This window comes from Pezoporus wallicus, unplaced genomic scaffold (assembly GCF_028554395.1).
Source record: "Pezoporus wallicus isolate ANWC-B61680 ecotype Strahan unplaced genomic scaffold, APGP_CSIRO_Pwel_v1 contig_16, whole genome shotgun sequence".
Taxonomy (NCBI): Eukaryota; Metazoa; Chordata; class Aves; order Psittaciformes; family Psittacidae; genus Pezoporus; species Pezoporus wallicus.
In genome coordinates this window covers 3702052-3728054 of record NW_026641478.1, presented here as the reverse complement: position 1 = coordinate 3728054, position 26003 = coordinate 3702052, and the positions used below count along the sequence as shown (strand labels likewise).

Here is a 26003-nt window from a genome sequence, read left to right as displayed (position 1 = left end):
TTAGATACTGTTATTGAACAGGATCAGATGTGATCTTAAAAGCAAAACAAAGCCACACATAAACTGCATGCTTCTGGTGCAGACTGCAGACACCAGTTCTAAGCCCAAGCACCTAGCTCGCAAGACCTAGATAAATAGATAAGTACACCTAGATAAATACACCTAGAGGCGTATTTAGTAGGCTGTGAAATAATACATTCTTTTATATCAAAGTCATAAAAGGCAGGAGCAATACACAATAACATAGTTTAGACTACTAAAATACTGTTACCTTATTCAACGGATTATTAAGTCCATCTAAAATGGAGTGCAATAGTAGTGTGAGCTACCAGAAGTGGTGTGGTTTTTCTTACCCTCTACGCATTTTAATGTAGTCTGCTTATGGGGCCTCAGATCTATGTCTAAACCTGTTTTAAGGTATTTATGTCTAGCTCAGGAAGCGAAAGCATTCTGGGGAAAAATGTAGATACATTGTATTTAACCCACATTAGAGTTAATGAGCTTTTCTTGCCCATTAACCAGTTTTGCAGCTAGGGTCAGATGGAATAAGGTGTAGTTTATGAAGTGAACCCTGAAGTGTTAAATGTGATGACATGGACGTGAAGAGCATGAGATGTGAAGGCTAAAATTTAAGTGGTGACCAGGAATCTTCTAACAAAACCTTAGACCTTTTGGCTGCTTTCAATTTGAGAAAAATGACATTGTAACAGTTGCTTAAGCTGTATAAACTAATTGTATACTGTAAATCTGTTTCAGAAACGTTTATGTATAAACTGAATGTTTGATAGATGATCATTTTGTATACTTTGAATTCAGCTAGCTCGATCACTTCATATGTAAAAAACCTAACAGCAGTAAACTTGCATTGAGTAGAGCAATAGGCAAAACCTTGTTTTGAATATTTGGTTCATCAGTTTTATTAAAGAAAGTTTTTAGTCTGTAAGTGCTGTAGGCAGTGTATTGCCTGTGATCTGGATGTGGCTTGTGACTTCATTTCTTACCACCGCCAGTTACGTTATTTGCTCTCCTCCATTATTGATGGGTAACACTGACGTCTTCACATGGCTGCTGAAGGTGTTTGGAAGCCGTCAGCAAGGAGGAGCTGCTCCAGCTATGGGCCAGGCTCAGCTGAGCAGGCAGCCTCTTCCCATATGCGCAGTACAGCTATTCCTGAAAATGAGTAAATTTTCTTCATTTCTGACTTGGGAAGGTTTATCCAAATGTACAGTTCAAGTATAATACGCTCATGAGCGTATTTAAGTTCATAACTGTTTTGAGCAAGCACAGCTCAGCAGACTGGACATCTTTATAGGGGAGTTGTGTGTTTCTTTAGAGATTTGATTTAAGAATCACATTTTCTGAAATATGCATTTTTTTGTATTAGAATTTGTTAAATCAGTGTAATAGTATAATTTGCTTTTATTTGTATAAAAGGTGTCAATATATTTAGTCCATAACAGTAAAAAAGATCAGTGTTTTTTATACTCTGACTCCTGGGTTTGCCTGCCTGATACGGTGGACTACCCCTAGGAATTACTAAATCACTAAATGCGCGTGTGAAGTAATCTCGCCCATAATGAAGGCAGAACATCTCTGAACCTTGATGGCCAGTGCCCCGATGTCAGCAAAGCAAACCTATTGCTTACTACTGTGGTAGTGGGAATAATTAGAGGCAATGCACAACCTACCTGTCGGTGTTCCGTCACTTTGAAATTCATGTCTTTGAAATCCAGCATTCTGCTTCCCACAGAGAAATCTCTGTTGAATCTCTTCTTTCCACTGAAGGTCAGCAGTTTTTTATTACAGCATTCTTAGCTCAAATAATGCAGCTATGAAACAAACTGCCCAGGCCAAGTCTATGTAGTGGCTTCAGGAAAAGCTAGTGCTCCCTTTTAGCCAGTCATCTTGCACAATTCTTACTTTGCCAATTCTTATGTTGGAACAAATTAATAATAATAAAAAAATAAGTAAAAATCCATGACATAGTAACCCGAGTACCACAGACTGTCATCATATTCACTAGGAACATGAACATAGGTGTCTTACAGCTGTATAAAATAATTTTCCCTGGGTTCACTTTTATTTCTTCTTGTTTCCAGAAGACAATCCAGCATTGGCTTGGTTGTCTGGTTCTGTGTAGGAGCTGTTAACATGTGCAGTCACAAATCTCACCTCTGACATAAGTGCTACATCATTTGAGGTTTTTGATACACGATCACTGCAGCTGGGGTAATCCTGACCAGTCATGCTCCATGCCATAATGAAAGTGAAAAGGTGAGTAATGTAAGAGCAGCTGTTTACATTAACTTTGTCTTTTCCTGTAATTTCCTGTAGTTTACCTAAAGCTACAAACTTGAGAATTTAAGTGGGTGGTTAGGATTTTATTTTTTTTTAGTCAGAAACTTTCACTAAAACTCATGTAAACTGATGTAACTGCGCAGGTATACACTAGCTATGTATATCCCAGTCATTGGTAAAATTTTGCAGTGGGCCAAATTAACTTCCTGTGAATTTAAGGCAGGTTTCAACCAGGTCTCTTCAGATTTGAAACAAGACTGACTCGAAACCTAGAATTTGTCATGTTACTTCAGAGATTTGTTTTCACCTCTGGCTGGTCTAGTAGGTTGCACCCACAATGGTAAACACAAGTGTGGATGCTGCTGCTGTATGTACAACTGGAACATTGTTTTATGAGGAAATCAGTGAAGTCTTAAAGGGACTCCAGTGTCTGTAGCTCAGACTACAAACTGTAAGTTAATTCTCCTAAAATACAGGGGCTGTAGAAACAAGTTCCTTGGAGGTGTGATCAAAGTTTAATAGCATCAAAACTAGGACGGTGAGACCACAATTAGCCTCAGATGTTCTGTATGTTCATCTTTTCGTACTTTTTATAAAGTTTTTCTTGCGGGATCACATCCAGTGCTAGCTGCTGTTCACGTGCTTTGAAATGGAGACTGCTGTATGCTTTTGACTGCTTTCCACCCAGGCTTTTGTTAGTTGGCATTTCCTGGCAACATGCTGAGCAACTAGAACAGCTTTAGACCTTTCACAGGAAAGTACCTGCTCCTTCTGGTCTTGCAACATGACAGAAAATGCATAGCTTCCCTTTTTAGGAAGCTCTTGCATGAAGATCAGCTGTCATGGTTTGTTACATGAATAAGGAGACTTGTTATACCTGGTACCTCGTCTGCTGTACAGTCTTACATGGTTATAAGATAAAGAACTGTGATGTGCAACCAGGCAACTTGGATCTCAAAGCCTGATCTGAACACTAGTAAGGGAAGAACTTTGGTGGATGTAGCATCAGACCCCTTTTGCTGCCTTATCCCCAAGGAGCAAGATCTAAGTGTCACCCCTGAACCCTCCCCCAAACAAAGGCTTGAGTATTTAAGGTGTGGGATAAGGAGGAAAAGGGTCAATTTCCTAATCCTGTATGCTGAAATCTCTTGACAGTAACAGAATATCTAGGCTGAAGGTCCTGCAGACCTACCTGATGGCCAGCGTCTTTCTTCCCTTCGAGGCTCAGGCACCCAAAAGCTGTCCTCTGCACTCTACAACAGCCTTGATGCAGTAGAAGAGACACAGGCTTTAGAACAGTCCCTTCCCTGTGGCCTGTAGCATCAAGCCCTTCAAGGGATTTTGACTCTCAGAGGTGGTATGAACCCTCAAAGTTAAATTGTTTCAAGAGGTGATGATGCTTTGCTCTAACTGTTCATAGCCATTTTGATAATATTATGCTAGATGGCATAGTATCAGTTGAAAAATTCCTCCCAGGAGTCCCTCAGCTGGTTAAAGCAAGAGCTGGTTGCAGAGTAAAGTCTTTCAGGGTGAGGCAGAAGATGAAGTCTCACGTATGTGAAACTAATGAGCAGCCTTCCCCTGTAGCACAGAGGTGCTTACCTCATTCATCTCCCACTGTCATGCTCATCCCATTACAGGATAATGCAATTCAACTGATTAATTTTACTGACTTTTTAACACAAGGTTAATTTTCTGCCATTCTTATGAACTGAATCAGATCACTGTATACTCCCCTCTTTGCCTGCACCAGGTTCTTAACTCGGCCCAAGCCAGCTGAAACTGCAGAGCTGGGTTCCTGTGTCACTGCTTAGCCATGATGTGGCAATAACCTCTGCAGCAGCACTAATCATTCTGCAGCTAGTTAGAAAAATAAAGTGACCAGTGTACATTTGGAGACGATTACGCTGCTGATGTGTTTAGGGTACAGGCACCTTGCTAGTCTCCAGAAAACCGGTGTTCCCTTTGCTTTGGTCAATCGGGTTTAAAGGAAACCCACTGCCAAGCTGCTCCACCATGATCACCTGGAACAGGACTCAGGGACACTGCAGCTGGCACAGCACCATCACTGCACACAGCACTGAGCACTAAGCACACAGCACTCCCTTCCCACAGGCAAATCCATCACCAGCATGGATTTCTGTGACTTTGACACCCCACAAACTGCCACTGCTTCTTTCACAGTAAGGATTCAGTGCTTTTTGAAGACATTTAAAAGTAATATAAACACGATTTCTATGAAACTGACCTAATTGAAGCCTCCAGCAGATTTCAAGACAGGAGACTTGTAGAATGCTGCAGTTATGCATCAATGCCGACATCAGAACAGGCTGTTTGCCTTCTATCTGTGCCAGAAAACACACACGAATCTTGGGAAGAGCCATATATATTATGTTTACAGTGCAAGTAAAGGAAATAAAAGTGGGAAAAAGATACCACCCATGCCATCTTCTAGTAGATTCTGCCTCTTCACACCCTGACAGAAACCTACGTCACAAATCAGAGAACAGTTCATAGGTCCCAGTTGGACAAACCAAAGAAATATGGAAATGTCAATGTAAGGCACATGTTGAGGGGACTGGGCACATCCAGGCACTCGGGTTTGTCAGCTCCAACACATGGATTAGCTGAGCTGGTCAGACCAGAAAGTCCTTGTAATGCTCACGTCCACCCTTGGTGGTGGCCACATGGCCACCTATGTGGAGTCTAAAGCAGGCAGGCTGCCTCCCATGCACCCTTTGGCACTGCAGTCTAGCCAAGAGCAGCCACGCTGGCCCATTGTTAGATAACACGTCACACAGAAGCCAGCCATGTCAGAGACACTGAAGCTATACAGGTAACAAGTAAAAAAAAAAGGCAGAGTCTTTCATGTGGTCTAGCAAAGCTTTCCCAACACAACTTTTACAGCTGGCAGTGAAACACTTGAGCTCCGTCATGGCAGCCCTCCCACGTCCTTAAGATTATTCTGTCATAAGGGCAAGTTTGGTTCTTCTGTAAGCCACTACACATCAAAGGATGTTTTGCTTCCAGTAGGTAAAGGGACCTCTTCATAAATTATTTTGAGATAAGGGAACTTCATAGGTAAAAACCAGTATTCCAAGTTGTAGAAGAAGTAAAACTGATGATTCAAGATGACATGATCAATAATTTTTAGAAGATCCACAAAAAACTCCCTGACTGTTTGATGAGGTTTAAATGGGTAGTAGAAGTCCCTTATAGCTGTTGCCAATGTCTTGTTTCCTACCGGTCCAAAAATAGATGTTTCATTTCCCAGATAAACAGGCTCACCACTAAATAAAATTATGCTTGTATAGTTTGTTTGTATCTTCTTAAAGACAGCTCCTAAGTCAGCCAGCTTCTGGTATGTTCTCAGTATGAATTTAGAGCATTCGTAAGAGTCAAACCACACTACTGACCGTTTGTCAGGACTTGACTGAACTGTCCAGGTCTCATAGTAAATGCCAGTCTCATTGTCGTGTCTTACCCATTTTGCCATTTCATTAAACATGGCTCCTGCAAGAGATGAAAATAGGTATTACAGAGACAACGTAACAAATACATGACTCAAAATATTTTCCATCTATTTCAAGGTTCACCTTTCCTTCCCTGAAGAAGTTTATGTGCAACATTACCTGACCATACAAGGCGTAAGTTGGAGGGAGAAGCAATATATGTAAATATAGCTTTTTCAGCTGGGTAAGTTATTTAAACTGTAATTCCTTTTTCTGCCCTATTTCCTGCTACTATGCCAAAACATCCAAACGTCAGGGAACCATGACAGTTCTGATTTTGTTTTATCCATGCAGACAAGCAGTGCAGGTGGCAAAACCTACCAGAGATGCTAACAAAGTGCTCACTGGCACAACAGGTGCTTCTGCACTTCCTGAAGTTTTACCTAAATTCAGAAATTCATAGAATGGTTTGGGTTGGAAAGGATCTTAAAGAGCCTCAGGGCAGAAGTTTCATGTCTCCACACAAGAAACTCCAGACTGGGATACCTGCTGTTTTAGCAGCTCCTCAGACAGCAAACTGAACTAAAAGCCAAATGATGAGTGGGGTGTGAAGACCAGTAAACTTAAAGCCCTTGAGGATTATTTCTTAATTCAGAATACATGTTTGGAGTACTCTGATGATGGTGTTTTCACAACTGGAATGAGGAAAACATCTCTAACTCAACTCATCTCTCTGGCAGCTTGCTATGGGTGATGCACCAGCCTCTGCTCCAAAATACAGCTGATTCACAGGGCTAATTTGCCTTCTATTTTTCCTGCAGTCCTAGCACTGCACCTCAGCTGAGTCCTTCCCATCCTCTCCTTCCTCAGCCACAGCACAGTACAACCATCCATGACTCAGATCTGTCACCTCATATTCACAGCATGACCAAATTTTGCAGATTCTTCTTGCACAACACATCAGAAGACACAGTCAAACAGCTTGCTATACACGGACTTGAAGATCCCCTTCAGCTTCTCTAATTCCTACCAGATTACCTTCCAAGTGTGTATTCTTTAAGGCATGTTATTGAGAAGGATTTGTCTCTCCTAACACGACTGAGATGAACTTCATATGAAGTTCTGGCCTTAACCTCTTAAATTAAACAAAAATTATTACAGGTTAATGCGTATCTCCATGATAATCTCTTGGAAGATGCCTAAGCAATCAAAAATCTGATTTTGGCTATTCCTGACCTATTTTACAGAAGAAACATACCCCTAAGTAACATTAACACAGCCAGCAGGCATTAAAGGAAAATGAGATTGCTTCACTATGGTCTGCTGACAAAAAGCAGTGTAGGATCTCACACAGGCAAAGAGGACCAGCTGTTTCATACGTTAAAGCCCTCTCCCACAAGATGGGATGCTTTTTGCCTGCTCTTTGAAGAAAGCAAGTTCAGCTCATGATCACAGAATCATAGAATGGTTTGGGTTGGAAGGAACCTTAAGATCATCTAGTTCCAAACCCCTGTCATGGGCAGGAATACCTTCCACTAGACCAGGCTGCTCAAAGCCCCATCCAACCTGGCCTTGAACACTGCCAGGGATGGGGCAGCCAGAACTTGTCTGGGCAACCTCTTCCAGCGTCTCATCTGAACTTGCACCCGTTCATCTTCTTCCACAGTAACTTTCAGCACTGGATAAATTACCTAGAGACCAAGTCCAGTAAAGCTGCTGAAGGTGGATGTGAGCAAACATAAAGCAGCACATCACTCTATCTGTAACTTTCCACTGTGCCCTGTACACAGCTAACTTTGCAGAGTAAGTCATTTTATCACAAAATTTGCAATTCTCCAAGTCCTCAGTGGGCTTTGTTTGTAAGTCATTCACTGTATTACTACAGTAGTCAGTCAGATTTATATAAAGGACCTTTTTATTTTAGGATTTCAGTGTTCAATATACACAAGGAAGCTATTATGGTGATCATCCACTTATTTAGAGGTGTAATTCCTGGTTTTGTTCTACACCATATGACAGAGACCTATTACTGGGGACATTTGCACAGTTTTTATAACACATAATGGAGGAGACAGAAATAAGGGATTAGTATTCTTTGTATTTCTGAGACAATTTCTAAATATGCCTTATTTGTTTGCCCAGTAATTTACACATTTCCACCAGTTTTTCTATCTCAGCAGTCATCTGTCACTTCACAATAGAAGATTTTGTTTTGGTGAAATCATGTGAACAAGTCCATAATGGTTCTGTACAAGCTGTTTTCCATTTTTACACTCAAGAGACTCAATGTTTTTGTACAGCAACAACAAATGACTCTCATTTAACAACTCTTCAGGGTATTTTGTTCAAAAACCAGCAGCCTCAGACCACTTTTTGTATAGAGTGCAGAGACAGTATTTCAGTTCGAAATTAGCACGGGTGACTAACATTGTAAATAACCTACAAACATAAAAGATACTGCTTTACATGAAGACAAGGCTGACTCTATATTTTATATTAGCACTACCCAAAGCATCTGAAACCTACCTGATATTGTGGTCACAAGAACTAAAGTTCCATTTTCCTTCCAGTGTGCATCATCTATTCCTTCATAAAAGCAGGCAGCGCCCTGGTTACACCAAAAGGGTGCATCCATGCCAGGCCGGAGATGTGGAAACGTGCAGTTCCCAAGTTGGAAGAGTTCGTACCACTCCATTGTGTAGTTTTTGCCTGTTAGAGAGCTCTTGAAACCCACAGCATCATGCATAATTTTCTGAAAAAGAAAAAACCCACTAAAGTCCTAGAACTTAACATAAAAACTACTTCAGCTTGAGCTGTACAGAAAATAAGACACCTGGAAGCTGCTGTGTAATAGGGCAAGAAGACAGAAAGAGGGTCCTATAACACCTTGGATTATTCAGCACAGGTGCACAACGTACTGGATTGTATCACACACATACTTTTATCATAGAACCATACTGTCTCAGTGGTTGTCTATCCATCCATTACAAATTCTGCCTCCAGATACTCTGTGGGAGCTCATCTTCAAAACTCAAATTCACTTTTGAATCAACATCACAAGGGGTATCAAAGAAATAAAGACCAGAACAGAGTTGCCAAAACCAGATCTTAGTAATTAAAGCCACAAGAGGAATGAGATAAGTATTTCTTTTAAAAGCTGTAAATAAATCAATCGAACCTTAGTTTAGCAACTCTGATATTTGAAGCTATTTCAATTTTTGACTCTGTGTGCTTGGTTCTGATGTTGCTCCTTCATGTTCACTAGTATTTATTCACTAGGGATTGTGCTTTGAAGCTTAATTATGCTACTGATAAAACTATCACTGAAGTTGAGATTCTTTAATTAAAGTATTCATTCATGGAGTCACGCAAATATGAAAGTCTGTGATCAGTCTTAAGTAAAGTCTAATGATCAGTCTTAAGTAAAGTCTAATGATCAGTCTTAAGTAAAGTCTAATGATCAGTCTTAAATACTGATCATAACATTCAAGAAAGAACCATGAAAGCAACCAACTCCCCACAATCCACCATTCAGACCAGATGGCTGTCCACTCCTGACAGGTATTCACGTCCATGCAAACACATAAGTTTTTAACAACAGAAAAGTTAATACACTAAGAAAGTGTATTAATATCAGGTAATACTGCTGCTCTCTTTAGCACTCACAAGGTCTCAGCTCATGGCTCTGTTTCAGGTTTCAGCATCACAGTTTGAGGACAAAACACCTTCAACTCCAGTAGGCGAAGGTTATGGGACAGAACTGGCAACAGACGGTTTGGAATCACAGAATCATAGAATCGTTAGGGTTGGAAAGGACCTTAAGATCATCTAGTTCCAACCCCCCTGCTGTGGGGAGGGACACCTTACGCTAAATCATATCACCCAAGGCCTCTTCCAACCTGGTCTTGAACACTGCCAGGGATGGAGCATTCACAACCTCTCTGGGCAACCCATTCCAGTGTCTCACCACCCTAACAGGAAAGAATTTCCTCCTTATATCCAATCTAAACTTCCCCTGTTTCAGTTTTAACTCATTACCCCTTGTCCTATCACTACAGTCCCTAATGAAGAGTCCCTCCCCAGCATCCCTATAGGCCCCCTTCAGATACTGGAAGGCTGCTATGAGGTCTCCACGCAGCCTTCTCTTCTCCAGGCTGAACAGCCCCAACTTCCTCAGCCTATCTTCATGCGGGAGGTGCTCCAGTCCCCTGATCATCCTCGTGGCCCTTCTCTGGACTTGTTCCAACAGTTGCATGTCCTTTTTATGTTGAGGACACCAGAACTGCACACAATACTCCAGGTGAGGTCTCTCAAGAGCAGAGTAGAGGGGCAGGATCACCTCCTTCGACCTGCTGGTCATGCTCCTTTTGATGCAGCCCAGGATACGGTTGGCTTTCTGGGCTGCGAGCACACACTGCCGGCTCATGTTCATCTTCTCATCAACCAACACCCCCAAGTCCTTCTCCACAGGGCTGCTCTGAATCTCTTCTTTGCCCAACCTGTAGCTGTGCTTGGGATTGCTCCGACCCAGGTGTAGGACCTTGCACTTAGCATGGTTAAACTTCATGAACACAGATAAGACAGGTGCAAACCAGGGGGATCAGATGGTACTCACCCAAGAGGTGTAAAGGAACTAAAGTAAGAGTGTTGAACTAACTGTGCAGTCTGTAACCTAGTGTTTCAACTTAGACAGTGGCAAGCAAGCAGAGCAGAACTGGCACTGCAAAACGGGATTATTGTACTGAACCAATAGCAAGGCTAAAGCAGGGTATCTGAAAGGTCCAAAACCTCTGCAGAGGGAAGATGTGCTTCTTAGGTCTGCTTTGAAGGAGGCAACAAGTTTTTGGATACAGGTAAATGCTTGATTTAAGTTCACCTGAATTGCCAGAAGAAGTCAAAGAAGATTCAAGGTCAGGCTGGACAGGGCTCATCTCACCGAAGATGAGCAACCTCATCTAATTGAGGATGTCCCTGCTCACGGCAGGGGGCTCAGACTAGATGACCTTTAAAGGTCCCTTCCAAGCCATTCTATGATTCTTTAAAGCACTTCATCTGATATAAGGGGATAAATAAATGTATTTTCTTCATGCAGCTCTGGTGCAGAAAAAAGAACAAATGTAACGGTGTGAGTAAACAAAACACTGCCAAAGGTTCATGGGGGAACACATTCAAACCCACCAACAGTGCTGGTCATGCTCTTTTCTTTAGCTGAGCTAAACTCTGTAACTTCTGTTTAAAACTTACAGCTCTTTGGGTATCTTTCCTATAGATAGCTGAACTTGAGTGCTCCAATACTCTTCCATGCAAACACATCCCAATGTTACAGCTACCCTTCTTGACAACTTCTGTTGAACTCAGCTTAATTTGCCACTACAACTTTGTTAAACAGAAACATCACCTTACCAAATGTCCTAGTAGGTCCCCATATTTAAATTCCCATACTGGAGCCTGTAATCGATACACTTCAATGACATCCTCTTCTTTCATAACTGGAATGGCAGAGCCAGTGGGACAGAAGGTGTAACGAGCTTGGCAGTAAGGATCGGTTTTTGGACGGTAGTCAAAGCGCCTGTGTTGAGAAAGAGAAGCACAGAGAACGATAAGCACAGCTTCCTGGCTGGAGTAACTGCCTTGTGGCTTCCTAAGGGCCTGAGTGGGACAGTCCAAGTGTCCAGCCACCCCAAAGATGGGTTCTGTGATGCAGACACTGCAACACCTGGAGCTACACAAGTTGGTCAGATGCTGAGGTGCGCATCTGCAGAAACAGGACTTCAGACTCGTAAATGCCAGCCATGTTGTATACAGTACTGACCACAATACAAATGGAAATACAACTCTTCTGCAACTGACAAAAGACTGTTTATAAGAAATATTCAGTGAAGAACCCTGAATGCAAGGAGCACATATGGCCAGTTGTGAATTACAGCAAGCATTGAATTCTTTTAACTTCTTTTATATAACCTGGACAAGAACAAGTTTGGTAAGCACAGTTATTTATTAACTAACACTACTGGAAATGGATATCTATTGAACATGTAACTATTTCTGTGCACTTAACGTCCCAAGTTCAAATAGCTTAATGAAAATGTTCATGTTACGGCTCAAATGGAAGAAATTAACTGATTATATGACTTGGACATTATAATGTTAATGACTGATTTTGGTAGTGGACTTGGCAGTCCTGGGGTAATGGCTGGATATGGTGATCTTGAAGGTCTTTTCCAACCTGGCTGATTCTGCAATGGAGCTGAAACGATGATAATCTATTCCTCAATGCTAATTTAGATAATGAGGTCTAAGAACCTCGCAAGGATCACTGTTTCCATCCACCATTCCTATTAAGCCTCAAAAACCAAAGACCGAATCTGGTTACTTGTCACTTTATATAAAACCAGCAAAACACTTTTCCAACAAGTCTTCCTTGCCCCAATTTCCCTCAGATTCACTCCTTGTATTTCAGTTAAAACACATGTAACACATTCCTGTTACCAAGACAGACTGGCAAACACAGCTTTGCCCAGGGCACAGCCTGAGAACCGAACACAGTCACCCAGAGCTACTGAATGACACAAATAGCCCAGCCATGAGATGACTCAAGGACATCGGACTTCCTGAGCCATAGTAAGGCCAGGAGCCCTGCTGAGACATGACTGACTGTCAGTGCCGACTTCTCCAAGCTTGCTGGGTACTTCAGCATGTCAGCTTTATTTTGTCCAGGGAAAAAGAGAAGGGAAAGGAAGCTGAAAAAAGAACACACAGTTACAAAGCAAAGACTTACGCCAGCCACACATTTAAATCCTGTTTCTAAATTGCACACCTTGTATTTTCAACTTCCCCTCCCACTGCACCTTGCATGTGACAAGGAGGTAACAAGCATGTTAAGAAGCACTAAAATACCACATTTCTGAGTTTCTCACACTGACAGGCTTGCACTCCAGTTCAACCACCCCAAGACCCAGTCTTGCAACTACTGAACTTGCTGGAAAATCTGAACAACTCGTGACTGCAAGATCAGCTCCTTCAGGCATCACCTGATACAAACATAACTGCTCATAATTACACAACAGGCTTTCAAAACTTCAGGTGTGTATTAGATAGCAGCTAAATATTGGGAACACCTCCCTTTACAAACAGCAAACCCACACAAGCATAGCTCTTCTCTGAAGCAGCTCATTTCCTCGGCATAACTCAAACTGCAGCTACTTGCTCCAGTAAAATGCAGTAACATGCACTCTTCTGCTTTCCCCAACACCACCACATCTTCCTCTGGAGCTAAAAAAGCTCTGCAGCAGAAATGGGGTGTTTATACGATTTCATTTAATATGAGCGGAACTATGAAGGAAAGTTAAATTTAAAAAAAATACAATAAATCATAGCCTGACTTCCTCATCGTAACTCTTCGCTAGAATGGGATTTAAAGGACCATCTTTAAAGCAAGGGCAGTCATTCCCACTGCTGACAGAGCTCACAGGGATGGGACACCCACTCCCTTGCGAGCTAAATACACCCAATATTGCATATATGACAAATACCCCCGCGATTAGAAAGGGGAAACTATTCATGGCCATTTCAGTACAAAAATTAAATAAGCAAAGAAAACTAGCAGAAAGCTGACGGGCCCCGAAGGAAGCGGCGGCGGCGGGGGGGGGGGGGGGGGGATAGGTGCAGGCAGCCGCGGAGCCGTGCCTCTTCCAGCTCTGGCCGCTGGGCCCCGTCCGTGTACTCACTCACCTGTAAGGCACCGGCCACCGCCGCTGAGGGGAGCGGGACCCCGCCGAGAAACACAGACCCCAAACCGCCGCCGCCAGCAGCAGACGCAGCAGCAGCCGGCAGCGCCGAGCGGCGCCCATGGCGACGCGCCCTCCGGGGTCTGCGGGCCCCGGTGCTGCGGCCCGGCGGGGGAGGCGGCGGGGCTGAGGCGGCCGGGCGGAAGGGAAGGAGTGAGGCCGCCCCCGAGCCCGCCCACAGTCCCTGGAGAGGCGGTGATGGCCAGGGAGTCCGCGGGCCGGACGGCGTGAGGCAGGAAGGGCGAGTGCGCGCTGTACGTGGGGTCCCGACCAACCGCAGGGAGTTTTTAACCTCTTTCCGAAGGAAACCTGCCGTGTGGTGAATCGGCCTTTAAAAACGTCACTTGATGAGCCACGATTTCGGTCTTCTGGAGACAGTTATGCATTCTTTTATGCGAAGCACTTGTTAGCAGCTCGGGGTGTTGTTTCACGCTTTGGGGCCACTTTAAAACACACATGAAACTCCCATTCCTACAAGCGGAACGCCCCGAGAGGGATGACCTGCATCTGGACCAGGACGATGAGTTGAGGCCTCACCAAGTGGCAGAAGGTCGTTTGCTGTGACAAACAGAGGTGTCCTGAGCCTCTTCTGGCTGCCCAGAAGTCTCGTCTGAAGCTTTTCAGGGCTTCAAGCTAAGTTTATACATCAGTCACCCACTCTAGAACACTTAACTCAGGTTGTAACAGCTTACATTATGGGCATTAGATAGAGGTTTATTCTCTCATTTTTACAACATAGCAAGAACTATATCAGAGGAACTCTGGCTAAGGGGAACGGCAACTACAGCTTTGCAAGGTGCATCCCTGCAGCAAAGAGATCTTTCCAGCTCTGTAAAGTTCAAAACCGGCTATGCTAGCATCAGAGCTCAGGAGGATGTTTGGTAGTTAGCATCCATGGTGAAAGAGCTGGTGTATGCTGTTCACTGGATAAATAATAACTGTGCTGTGAACTTCTGTCTACCAGGAGGCAGAGAAATATACCATTTCATTCCTTGCATATAAGCCCCTAAAGAACAATCAGTTCTCTAGTCAGCATTATGCTATCTCCAAACAAAACTGGAGGTGGAAAATCCTGCATCCTACGTAAATATGCATGATAGGCTGCTGAATACCAGTCTCTGTAATGCTGGAGGTACTAGAGGTGTTCAAAAAACCGTAAGATGGCACAGCTATTGAAATCTTTCATTTCAGCCACTTTTCTTTCTCTCAGTTCATTGCTGCCTGATTCTATACTGCTTATGTTTAAAATCCATGTCATTCAGCACTATACATTAATTTAATGCATGTATACATGATCTATATTGTCTAGACTGTGCTTTTGCCAAGAAAGATTGGACCAGATGATCCTTGAGGTCCCTTCCAACCTGGTACTCAATGATTCCATGATTCTACCATAATTCTATGGGATTCTGGTACCTATATTTCAGTGTTTCATTTTAATCTCATGCATGTTATTTGTCTCTGCTTTAAAGTAAAGAACAAAACCAGAGCTTTATAAAATAAAGTGTGCTATTATTCATGTTTTTTCTATCTTCAGTGTAGTACAAGATGCCAGCTTTTTCATGTGTTTGAAAAGGTTATGTGTTTGTGTGGAATACAGCTGTCATTCCTTTTTTTACAGATTATGATGTGTAACCTTGGAAGTACTTTATGAAATAAGGGAAGGATAATTTATCCTTTCCACAAAGCCAGGATGGAGGGAAGTGAAATGACATAATAAAGGTGCCATAATCACTCATTAGCCAAACTAGAAATACAGTATGAACTGGTTCTTAGCCCTGGCTCAGCATGTGTTTGCAGTCTGGACTATTAAAGTCTCTATTCAGGCACTGCTGTGGTTGCTGAAAGTGTTGGGTCAAGTGGCTAAGATGGCCAAGCTATTGATGTTTTTCATTTCAGTAGCATTTCTGTATCTCACTTCATTGCACCCCTTAGGTTGTATGAGAAGAAAAAAAATGGTGTACTGTGCAGCAAAAGTTTCCTAAGTTACATTATGAAACATATTTTAACATAGAAAATAAACTAATAAATATACTTGAGCTAAAAAGCTACTGTTAGCTATTTCTGAATCAATAGACATGTGTCTATTAGCCAGACACATGTCAAAGTGTCCTTTATAAACCCACAGAACTGATCTGCATCTTTGTCCATTGGCAGGCTTAGAGGAAAGATTGAGACTGGCTATAAAGATTATACTGGAACAGATTGCTCAAAGAAGTTTTGGATGCCACATCCCTGGCAGTGTTCACAGTCAGGCTGGTCGGGGCTTTGAGCAATCTGGTCTACTGGGAGGTGTCCCTGTCAATGGGAAGGGGATTGGAACTAGATGAGCTTTAAGGTCTATTCCAACCCAAGCCATTCTATGATTCTGTGAAAAATCAGCTTCTGGAGTTGACAAGATTCCTACATTTTTCTCATTTCCTGGAGTATTTTCTTTTGTTTAGTGAAAACCAAACATTTTCCTGATACAATGAAGAAGACTCTTCAGTATGATTTCCAATTATAAAAGTACCTTCTCCGTCTCTACTCTTGAGAGCAACAGGATGGAAGGAACAGAGAGAAAGGGGAAAACAAACCCCTGCTGCAGCCAAAGGTTGTGGGTTTGAATAGCTAGTTTGGTTTTGAACATCTACAGGAGTCACTACGCTGTAAAAAAAAAAAGACTGAAGCAAACACTATCCAGCAGACAGCAGTCTGCCCTCAAGCAGGGACCTTCGCTATCTCAGCACTTTGCTGTTCAAGCATCTCTATGCATCATCCTGCACAGACTTCCAACATCTCAATACATAGCTGAATGCATTTTGCTAGGGACTTTGCTTTCTTTCATATGCCATTTCCAGTGTAAGCCCTGTTGTTTCCCCTGCAGAACCCCCATACTACAAATTTGTGAAGCTGGGAGCAGATCAAAGAACGTAGGTTCATTTTCTAAAGAAACTCTGGTTTTCCTGGCAAAATGGAGCCACTCCCTAGAACAGAGTCTGAGGTTAGGATAGACAAAAGGTGTCTGATGTGTGAGGGTACCACGGATCCTCAACAGCATCAGAACCCAGAAGCCTTCTGATTAAACTCCACTTACTCTTGCTTTCAAAGCTGTACATTCATTACATCATTACAGTCCTGTGTGTAAACCAAAAAACCACATTGGTGAGCCTTTGTGAGGTCCTGCTGGAAGCAACCCAACTTCCAGAAGAGCTGCAGCAATACAGGTAAGTAACAGCACCACACAGCACCAGCTCAGTGCTACTGCTCCGCTACGGTAAGCAGGCCAGAAAGTGAGACCGAAAACACGTCTGAGCCTGTTTAATTTAAAACAAAAGGCACATCTTTATTTCACATCACTCCCCAGGTTTCCCCTTGCCATTTAAAACCCATCCTCACCTACATGCAGGCAGAAGAGGAAGCACGTACCGCACAGCTGCCTGCAGGGGGTTACATGCGGTGTGCCAGACCTCCGGGGCACGCTGAGCACCCGTCGGTGCCGCCCGTAAGACGTAGGCCAACCGGAGCCCAGCGGCGCAGGCGCAGCAGCAGGACGTGGAAAAGGGAGGGTGCTGCGAGGCCCGGGTTCACCAGCTTGGACAGGCTCTGCGCGGTGCCCGGCCGCTATGGGCAAGCGGGTAGCTCTGGTTCTCGCCGGCTGTGGCGTCTTCGATGGCACCGAAATTCACGAGGCCTCGGCGGCACTGGTGCATCTCAGCCGCGGCGGCGCAGAGGTAGGGGGCGGCGGGTCCCGCTCCCCGGCACCCCGCGGGGTTGTGTGGAGCTGGGCGTGGCAGGCTCTCTGGGGCGGGGTACGGCTCCGCCGTCTCTTTGTATCCCTCAGCAGACGAGAGACCCCCGCCTTGGCCCCCCACCCTCTGGCCTGTGCCGGGGAGCGGGCCGTGCCATCCCGTGGCTCCTGGTGTTTGTGGGATCGAGCCTCCCCTGCTTCACGGTTTTGTTTTCCCCGCCACAGCACACGACAATGCCTTTTCAACCATAATCTCTCTTACTGTCTTGCCCTCTCCCTTTTCTTTAGTGAGCCCCTCCCCGAAGCCGTAAATGTCCCCCTGACAGGAGCAGCGGCGCCAGGCAGGCCCCGGTTGTGACGGGTGGCAGGAGGCCCTGCCCTGCTCCTTTGTCTGTAGGGTCCTGGAGATTGGGTCCAGTTAAAATTCTTCGTCTGTTTTCTGATTGTTTTTGCAGAGATCGGGGGCTCACCTTTGCTTGCATTCACCTGCATGCCTTCTGTTACCTGTTTCTGGGCTTTTTCAGTAACTGGGCTAGTTCAGTAACAATTACTCTTTTAAGCAATTGGAGGAGCATGGGCCAAGATCATAGAATCATAGAATGGTTTGTGTTGGAAGGGACCTTAAACATCTCGTCGTTCCAGTCCCCCTGCCACGGGCAGGGACACCTTCCACTAAACCAGGCTGCTCAAAGTGATGTGGTGGTGTGTTGTCCTGTCTGTGGCTTCAGACAGTGGAAGGTGGTCACTTTCTGTCTGCTTATAGCTGCATTCAGGTGTTTGATGGTAACAACAGCACCCTCATATTTAGCACAAAATTATCCTCTCTAAAATTAACTGGAGTCTGCAAAGCAAGACTTCTGATTTGAAAAGCAGATATGTGAAAATAGGCCCTGCAGTATACCTCTCACAAAGCTTTGCACTTCCATGCAGCTTTCCCCTCTTGTGCCTAACCAAAATATGTTCTTCCATGTTTTGTTTTCCCTTCCTGCTACCAGTGTTTTGAGAAAGCAGCTAACTCTTAATGTCTGCACTAGGAATGCTTGTGAAGTTTGCATCCTTATATTTTAAACTTTTTCTGTAAAACTTTTAGCAGTATGATCCCCTAGCTGTTAAGAGCAGCCTTTCTTCAGACTCAGCTGTGTTCCCGGTCAGCCTGCTGGTATAAATTGTGTTCTGTTTGTCCTTGGGATTATCTGCAGAAGGAAAGCAGGCTGTGGCAAAATCAGTAAGCTTAATGTTGGTGTCAGAATGCAGTCCTGTCAAAAAACTGCAGGAATAGGATGGGGAAGATGAACAGGTTTACCTGTCCTAATATGCCACCTATCGCTTTAGTTATTTAATGCCATAGATCCATCTTGTGGAATCCACTTCTCTTGTTTATTTTGACCAATATGTAGGAGGTCTGTTTACATTCACAAAATTGCTTTATCTCTCTATTCTAGGTGAAGATATTTGCCCCAAATATTGAGCAAAGGGATGTAGTCAATCACCTAAAAGGAAGTCCAACAGAAGAGAAGAGAAATGTGTTAGTAGAAAGTGCCAGGTTGGCAAGAGGAAACATTCAAGATTTGGCTGAACTGAAAGCTAGTGAATTTGATGCAGTCATTTTCCCGGGTAGGTGCTTTTAAAAGAAAGTTATTTGTGATTTTTCAGTTGCAAATTGAAATTCCTCAGTTACTTTTCTATTTTTAGATCCATTTAGAGAATAAATTGTTGATTTGAGAGGTATGGAGGGGGGGGTGGTTTTTTTTTTTTAACTTATTTTCTGTCAAGGATGAGAAAATGTTTCAGCAATCTTTTGCGGGCTGATTAAGTCATATGAGTTTTTTATTCTTTTATAGTTAAGTAATTTAAAATGCCAGACTGTTCTTTTGGTGTTAAGTTATACATCACACTGTGCCTTCTTTCTAAAGATAGTGAAAACTTGAATACCTACTTGTGGATAAAAACAAAAGTAGGGCCAGAACTTGACAGCACATGGCAATGCCTTGATTTTAGGACCTCTGAAATTGTTGGCAAAATAGCAGGTTTCCAAATAGATTATGTTTCCTGTCAGATGTGAGTACATTTTGTTTTAATTATGTATCTGATCTGCTGCTGATCAAGTTACACTAAACATATTTATGGATAATTTTTTATTTATAGACCACAGAATTGCCTTTCAGACGGAGTTAATTGTAATCATTTTAGAAATGCAGAAACCAAAGTTTCACGAGGAAATTACGATTTGCTGAAGATCACTTTCGAGAATATTCATAGTACTGTTAAATACTGCCTTCATGATTGTGCCTAAGCTTTAATTTTGGAGTTGTGACACTGTCTTCTGTTGTAAAGCCAGCAGAGGGAGCGTGTGTATAAGGGAAGAGAAACATACTTCCAGCGCTAAAGTGTACGGGTGACATCATTGCTGATCAGGGAGTAGAGGCTAGCAAGTATTTTCCACTTTAATTCCATGCTGTTATAACCCAGGCTCAAAAGGGTTGCTGTAATAACTGTCACAGGGAAATAAACTCTATGAGAAGTTTGAAAATTAAAATCTTACTTTAGAGATTCCTGATAGCACTTGAAAGTGAGCAAAGGGTGAAAAAAAAAATAGTAAAAATGCAAAGCTACTTGGTGTTGTCTGTTGAAATACTTGTGGAAATTTTTTTGTTTACTGTAGAAAAGCTGATGTTGTGCGCATCCTGTAAGGACTCAAATATAGTGGATGGTTACTCTTATTAATAACCTTCTCTGATTATTCTGATCTGGCAAGTGAAGATGCTGTAAAATACAGTCTGCTTGTACAATTAAATGAAGATTAAATGCAAGTTTATTGTTATAGATATGTAGTTATTATTGCTATAACTAATTTCTAGAAAGACAAATCCTGCATTATTTTTAATAGGAAATTATCATTCACAAGTGGTGTGTCTCAGAATATCATATGTTATAATTTCCTTTTTATGTAATATTCATTTGGTTTTATTATGTTAACCCATTCTTTTAAGTCCAAAAATAATACTAGAGGAGTAAAAAAGCTTAAGTATTCAACTAAAACTTGAGAGTGAATTACTGTTGAGCATCAAATCACTGTTTGCATTATTCTTGTGACTTATATTTTTCTACTTCTGACTGTCATTGGTCTTTTTTTCTGATCCCTCTCTTGCTTATTGAGGGATGTATATCAGATGGTGCAGCTTTTCCAGTGACTAGCATTTAAGGTGAGCCTTCCTGTTTGTTTGCTGCTCAAGGTTAAGCTTTCTGGCCTATGTAACATATGTGATATGAAAAAGCGCAGTTAAACGTTTAACATTGTAAACACGTCATGTTTCAGGTGCTGAAAGCTTACAGTGTAGTAACTTAGCAGTCCTATGTATGCCAAGATTATGTTGTAATATGTTGTCTAGTATTGAATTGAATGACATTTAGTGTTATCATATATTTGAGCTTTTTGTTTGTTTTCCTTTTTTTTTTTTTTTAGGTGGCTTTGGTGTAGCAAAGAACCTGTGCTCCTGGGCTGTAGATGGCAAGAACTGTACTGTCAATGAGCACGTGAACTCCACACTCCAGGCTTTCCACAGTGCTAAAAAGCCCATTGGTTTGTGCTGCATATCACCGGTTCTGGCAGCTAAAGTCTTTCCTGGTTGTGAGGTTACAGTTGGCCAAGATAAAGATGTAGATGGAAGGTAAGAAGGAAATGGATAATTTACATGGGAATTCAGATTAGGAAATGGCCAGTCTTCTGAGGTCTCTAGTGCCAGTAAGCCCTGGGTAACTTCTGAGTGACTTTTTTCACTTATTTATAATTTTCACTTGCCTAATAGTTCTTGTATAATGAGCAGAGCTCTCAGGGGAGACAGACTGAATCTGTGAGGTCAGGTGACTTGTGCACTACAGTGTTGGAACGATTTATCCCTAAATTCAGAAATACATTGGTCTGTGATATCACAGAATCATTTAGGTTGGAAAAGACCTTTAAGGTCATTGAGTCCAACCATTAACTCAGACCTGGCAAGTCCATCACTAAACCATGTCCCTAAGCACCACATCTACATGTCTTTTACATACCTCCAATGTTCTGATACCAACATCTACAGGCACACTACGATTAGTAGTTTGGCGACTCTAGGTAGCCTTATCTCTTGCGTAAGCTGTCACTCTGTGAGCCACTGAAGGTAGTTTAAGTTCCTGCACTGGCTTTATTATGCAGTGTGGGCACTAATGAGTCAGTGGATGTAGCATCTGTCAGTCCTAAAAGTGACAGAACAAAGCAATTTTTATGGAATCATAGCTGTGCGAACATGCAGATGACCAAGGATATCAAGTAATTTTTTCTGCATTATATTCATGGTAACTGAGCGATGGATTTTAGCTCATACTGAGGGAGGTACAGAATGTGCTTACCCAATGCCTTTGAAGGCCATGATTCATATTGCAAATGTGGGAATGAAGAACAGGCATGTGGCCAGCTGGCATTCAGAAACTTGGTACCCTGTGGTAATTGGAGCGGCTGTTTAAATTGCGTCTGTGGGCTTTTGTCTGTTCAGGGATTTTTAGTTTTTCAGTCAGTAGTGGTTTGGGGCCAGTTTAGGGGAAGTAGTTGAGAACAGGACCTGGCAGAAGTATGTGCTGCTTCAGGAACTGTCAACTCCAATAAAACTTCTGAATGGAATTTCATCTCAGCAGTGATACCGAGGGTTTGTCTCTGCTCCTTCCTTATTCTTAGGGAAAAAAAAAGACAACAAAATTATGCAGAATCCCAGCAAAAGACTTTACATGAAGGTGTTGGAAAAGGTCTAAAGTGTCTGCAAGTTCAGCTGGCATCTCTCAAACTTTTGAGGATCAGTTATGATCACTTGGTATCATCTTGTAAACTACTGAAAGATTGTTAAAACCAGAATTACGCCTTCTGCCAATCTGTCGCTCTGCATTTTTTACCTTGTTTTCAAAGCTATCAGATAATCTGTTTTGCCATAGGGGCTGGAAGGACCTGGCAGTAGCAGTCGTGATTCCCTTGTCATCATCAAGAGTCACTTTAATATTATTGTAGTTCTCTCATTCAAGTTATGTTGGTGGAACTTTATGCCTGTGTTTTCTCTTTAAGTTAATGACAGCCTTTTTATTTACAGATTTCCTGATGCTGAAACAGCATCTGCTATAGTTGAGCTTGGATGTAAGCACATTTGCAAAAATGTAAATGAATCCCATGTGGACAAAGCCAATAAAATAGTTACTACCTGTGCCTTCATGTGCAAGGCTCCTCTGCATGAAATCTTTGATGGAATTGGAACAATGGTACAAGAAGTCCTGAAACTTGCATGACCGGAATCATACAGACTTCTACAGGGAAATCAGTGTAACTGAGAATAAGCATTTAGCTTCCTTTGAACGTAGTAATAAAATAATGCAACTACTAAACTTCACAGTTCTTGGGGTTTTGTTTCGTTTAGTTTTAAAATCTGTACATCACAGGGTTATTGCTAATTTTATCCTATTTATTTCTTTTTTAAAATAGAAAATGTGTTGAAGGTTGTGTATGTGGGTGTCAGCATTTTTTTTTTTTCTCATGAATCAGTGTATTCAGTCATGATGAGACAGTCCTTCTCGGAGAGGGACTTTTTGCAAGGACATTTAGTGACAGGGCAAGAGGGAAATGGCTTTAAACTGAAAGAGAGTAGATTTAGATTAGATATTACGAAGTTCTTCACTGTGAGAGTGGTGAGACACTGGAAGAGGTTGCCCAGAGAAGTTGTGGCTGCTCCATCCTTTTCAGTGTTCAAGGCCAGGTTGGACGGGGCTTTGAGCAACCTGGTCTAGGGGCCCCTGCCTGTGGCAGGGGGTTTGGAACTAGATGATCTTAAGGTCCTTTCCAACCCAAACCATCCTGTGATTCTGTGATAATGTGGGACCCCTCTGTGCCCAGCGGTGTGATTATCAGTAATTCATATTTGGTGTTACCCAGCTATAATTACTGTTGAAATAGCTCTAAATGAGTCTCCGTGCCTTCAGTGTAGGTGAGTAATTAAATTCTAATAGGAAGGAAAAAAGCATGCAAGTCTTTAAGCACGTATAATTTTAGCATGGACTTAACTTTAGAAACCAAGAGTCAGAGGTACACATCAAGTACAAATTAATACATTGTTTGAGAAAAACACGCAAGTTTTGCTCTAATATATGAAATTACTTGAGGTTCAGTTGGTAAAATGAAATAGCTTTATATTATGATTTTTTTTTTATACATAGTTTATTGCCCTAAGGAAGGTACACTTCACATATGCTAGAACACGTGCTTTGATCTCACAAATGTGAGCAAAGGTGGCCAGCCTCTCTAATAAGCACAATATGGCAAGGTGTTGTACTCCTGAAGGAACTAGAAATTCCCAGAATTTGTTTAAGGTAAGCTGAGAGTCACTGTAGACACTTAATTGTCTCAGCATAAGAAGTGGTATGATGCTTGCAGATCTCTTTCACTACTCACAGCAAATGTACTGCAGTCCATGCTTTGCAGTGCCTGAAGGAATCTAAACATGTCATCATCACTAGTGCTAATCATGATCAAGGGCCTGGAGTGGGAATACAGCAGGAACAAACCTGTACCACAGAGCAGCCAAAAGATGGGACTAGGAAATAATGCCTTTGTGATGGGGAGCATTGAGTTGTGCCTCTTGCTCAGCAGCTGGCATGGTCAGGGAGGGCGCTAACCTTTACCTGTGATTCCTGACATGTTGCAGAGCGTTGAGTGCTACTACTTTCTATGTGTGCCGTGTTTATTCTAGCACAAACATCAAAGTTCAGATGTAACTGGTAGCTTTTTCAAGGAGGATTTAGAGCGAAATCTACAGAAATAAATATATAAAGGCATTTATTCTCTGTCCTTCTCAGGGATGTTTCCCATGGACACAGCATTTCTATACTCCAGAATTTCTTTTATGGATTTACTTAGCAGAAGCAGAATATACAGACACTTTTGGCAGCAGAGCTGGCATGTTTTTGTGTCATGCACAAGCAGTGCTCTGCCTCTAGAGGTATAAAGATAATGGAAGTGCCACTGATCATGCCAGCAGAGGATCTTCTATTCAGCCGGAGCTGTGTACATAATCACTAAATTACTTACTTAGTCAAAACCCAAGGTATTTGACCAAGTGTGGCTCTTGGGTTACAGGAGTCCTGTTCAAAACTGCTTGAGTCACTAAATAAGAGTTTGTCCTGAGTTTTGTGTTTGCCTTGTGAACAGTCTTGCTGTTGGCTCAAGCAGCCAAAGCAAGCGCAGCTTCTCCAGAAGAGCTCTAGCTGACTGTCCTGATAAAAATGTACTTAACACAGAACAGTCCTCTACTTTTTCCAGATTGTACACGGTCTCTATGATGCCTTCTGTGGCTTCTGCAGGCAGGATGCTGGAGACATTGGATTGAAATTTTTTCTCCAAGTCCTCCTTTTTCAGGGGTTTCCTCCAGTGCCCATAGAACGTGTCGCAGCGGTCGCTGATCGTGTTGCCATCCTGAAGCATGACGCTCACTTCGCAGTAAAGACTCTCAAAGCTAGGTGTGTTATCAGGAGAGTGCTCCAGTTGTGTTTTGCAGAGGAGCTCCCGCAAGGCCGGCCGGTGAATGTTCTCACTGGTGAAGGACTGGACCGACATGCTGCCGTCCAGCAAAGCAGAGCACGCAACAAACTGGAAGGAGTGTCGAGCTTCATGCTCTGAGGTAGGGCTGGCTCTGTTCACGTATTTGACGTCTGGGACTCTGAGAATGACTTTCTCAATTTTATGAAGGGGGAGCAAGTTGCTGCTCTCCACAAGCTTCCTCCTAACAGAAGATGCTGCATCAGCCACCCAGTGTGTTCCAAGGTGAGCAGGAAAGCGTTTAATGGCGACATCTTGCTGGTCTAACAGCCACGGATAGGACTGCAAGGTTGGCAGAGTCTGTGGGTTGTAATCTGTATAAAAGGCACCTATTCCGGACTCCATATCCAAGATCTGCTTGTTTCCTTGAAGGCCCTGTGATGCTAAGCAAGCTGCTTCCAGTCCATGCTTGGCAGCATTGCCAACATGGAGGGGCTTCGTTTGGGTTGCTGCATTAGCCAGTGGGGCACCTGCATAGGAGGCAGCGATAGCCAAGGTGTTTTTACATTGCAGTTGATCAAGAGCTAGCAGTTTAGCACAAGCTGCTGCACTCCCCATTGTACCAACCACAGTAGGTGGGTGAAACCTGAGAAAACAAAAATATCTTCATTACCATATTTCAAAAAGTCATCTGAACTCACTATATACAAAAGCTCCAATTTCCTAGCACTGCTGTGGAAGACAGATTGAGGCATAAAGAAACATACACTCAAAATTCATGTGTGGCTCTAGTGGAAAAAGTTGTTGGTTTTCCCCAGGAATAAGTTAAACTGGAATAGTACTACTTCCAATAGGTCTTCCCCAGAAAGCAATTGAAATTTTAGAACTGCTCATAATTTGAGGCACACCAAGCAGAATAATGGCAAAAGCATCACAGTTTATAGTCTTCTGTACATTGGGGGAGGCAAGTTTTGTCATTCTGAAGTAGTTTTGTAAAACTGATAGAAGGAACACACAAAAAAATAGCAAGAAGACATCTAGTCCATCCCATGTTTCAAGGCTTTCCCCTAAGCACACCCCATCTTCCTGGGCTCTGCTCTGGGCCCAGCTCCAGTGGCTCCCCTCTGCTGAGAGCGAGGCACTGTTTGCAGTAGAGGCATGATCGTATGTATTCGTGAGAGCTTGAAATCTCT

General features: G+C 42.7%; 3 protein-coding genes across 7 annotated transcripts in view; 1 reads left to right on the top strand and 2 right to left on the bottom strand.

Moving 5' to 3' along the window:
- Nucleotides 1–3948: 3948 nt before the first annotated feature.
- CLN5 (CLN5 intracellular trafficking protein) lies at nucleotides 3949–13631 on the bottom strand. The gene is made up of 4 exons (XM_057424031.1): nucleotides 13482–13631; nucleotides 11154–11319; nucleotides 8277–8502; nucleotides 3949–5811 (listed from the first exon to the last, which is right to left on the bottom strand). The coding sequence occupies exons 1-4, from the start codon at nucleotides 13598–13600 to the stop codon at nucleotides 5300–5302; spliced, it is 1023 nt and encodes a 340-aa protein (XP_057280014.1). The 5' UTR covers nucleotides 13601–13631; the 3' UTR covers nucleotides 3949–5299.
- A 3477-nt stretch (nucleotides 13632–17108) lies between these two features.
- LOC130607148 (glutamine amidotransferase-like class 1 domain-containing protein 3, mitochondrial) lies at nucleotides 17109–22667 on the top strand. Of its 2 annotated transcripts, none has more exons than XM_057424032.1 (4): nucleotides 17109–17250; nucleotides 18710–18881; nucleotides 20731–20935; nucleotides 22379–22667. In XM_057424032.1, exons 1-4 carry the CDS (start codon nucleotides 17143–17145, stop codon nucleotides 22569–22571), a joined length of 678 nt encoding a protein of 225 aa, XP_057280015.1. In that variant the 5' UTR covers nucleotides 17109–17142; the 3' UTR covers nucleotides 22572–22667. The 2 variants fall into 2 exon arrangements, with proteins under 2 accessions (XP_057280015.1, XP_057280016.1); XM_057424033.1 differs by lacking the exon at nucleotides 17109–17250 and adding an exon at nucleotides 17670–17790.
- A 1315-nt stretch (nucleotides 22668–23982) lies between these two features.
- ACOD1 (aconitate decarboxylase 1) overlaps nucleotides 23983–26003 on the bottom strand; it is a 34529-nt gene continuing 32508 nt past the window's right edge. For all 4 annotated transcript variants that reach the window (XM_057424057.1, XM_057424058.1, XM_057424056.1 and 1 more), the window contains one exon: nucleotides 23983–25456. In XM_057424057.1, coding sequence (XP_057280040.1) covers nucleotides 24439–25456 — 1018 coding nt within the window. In that variant the 3' untranslated portion in view covers nucleotides 23983–24438. The remainder of the gene's footprint in view (nucleotides 25457–26003) is intronic.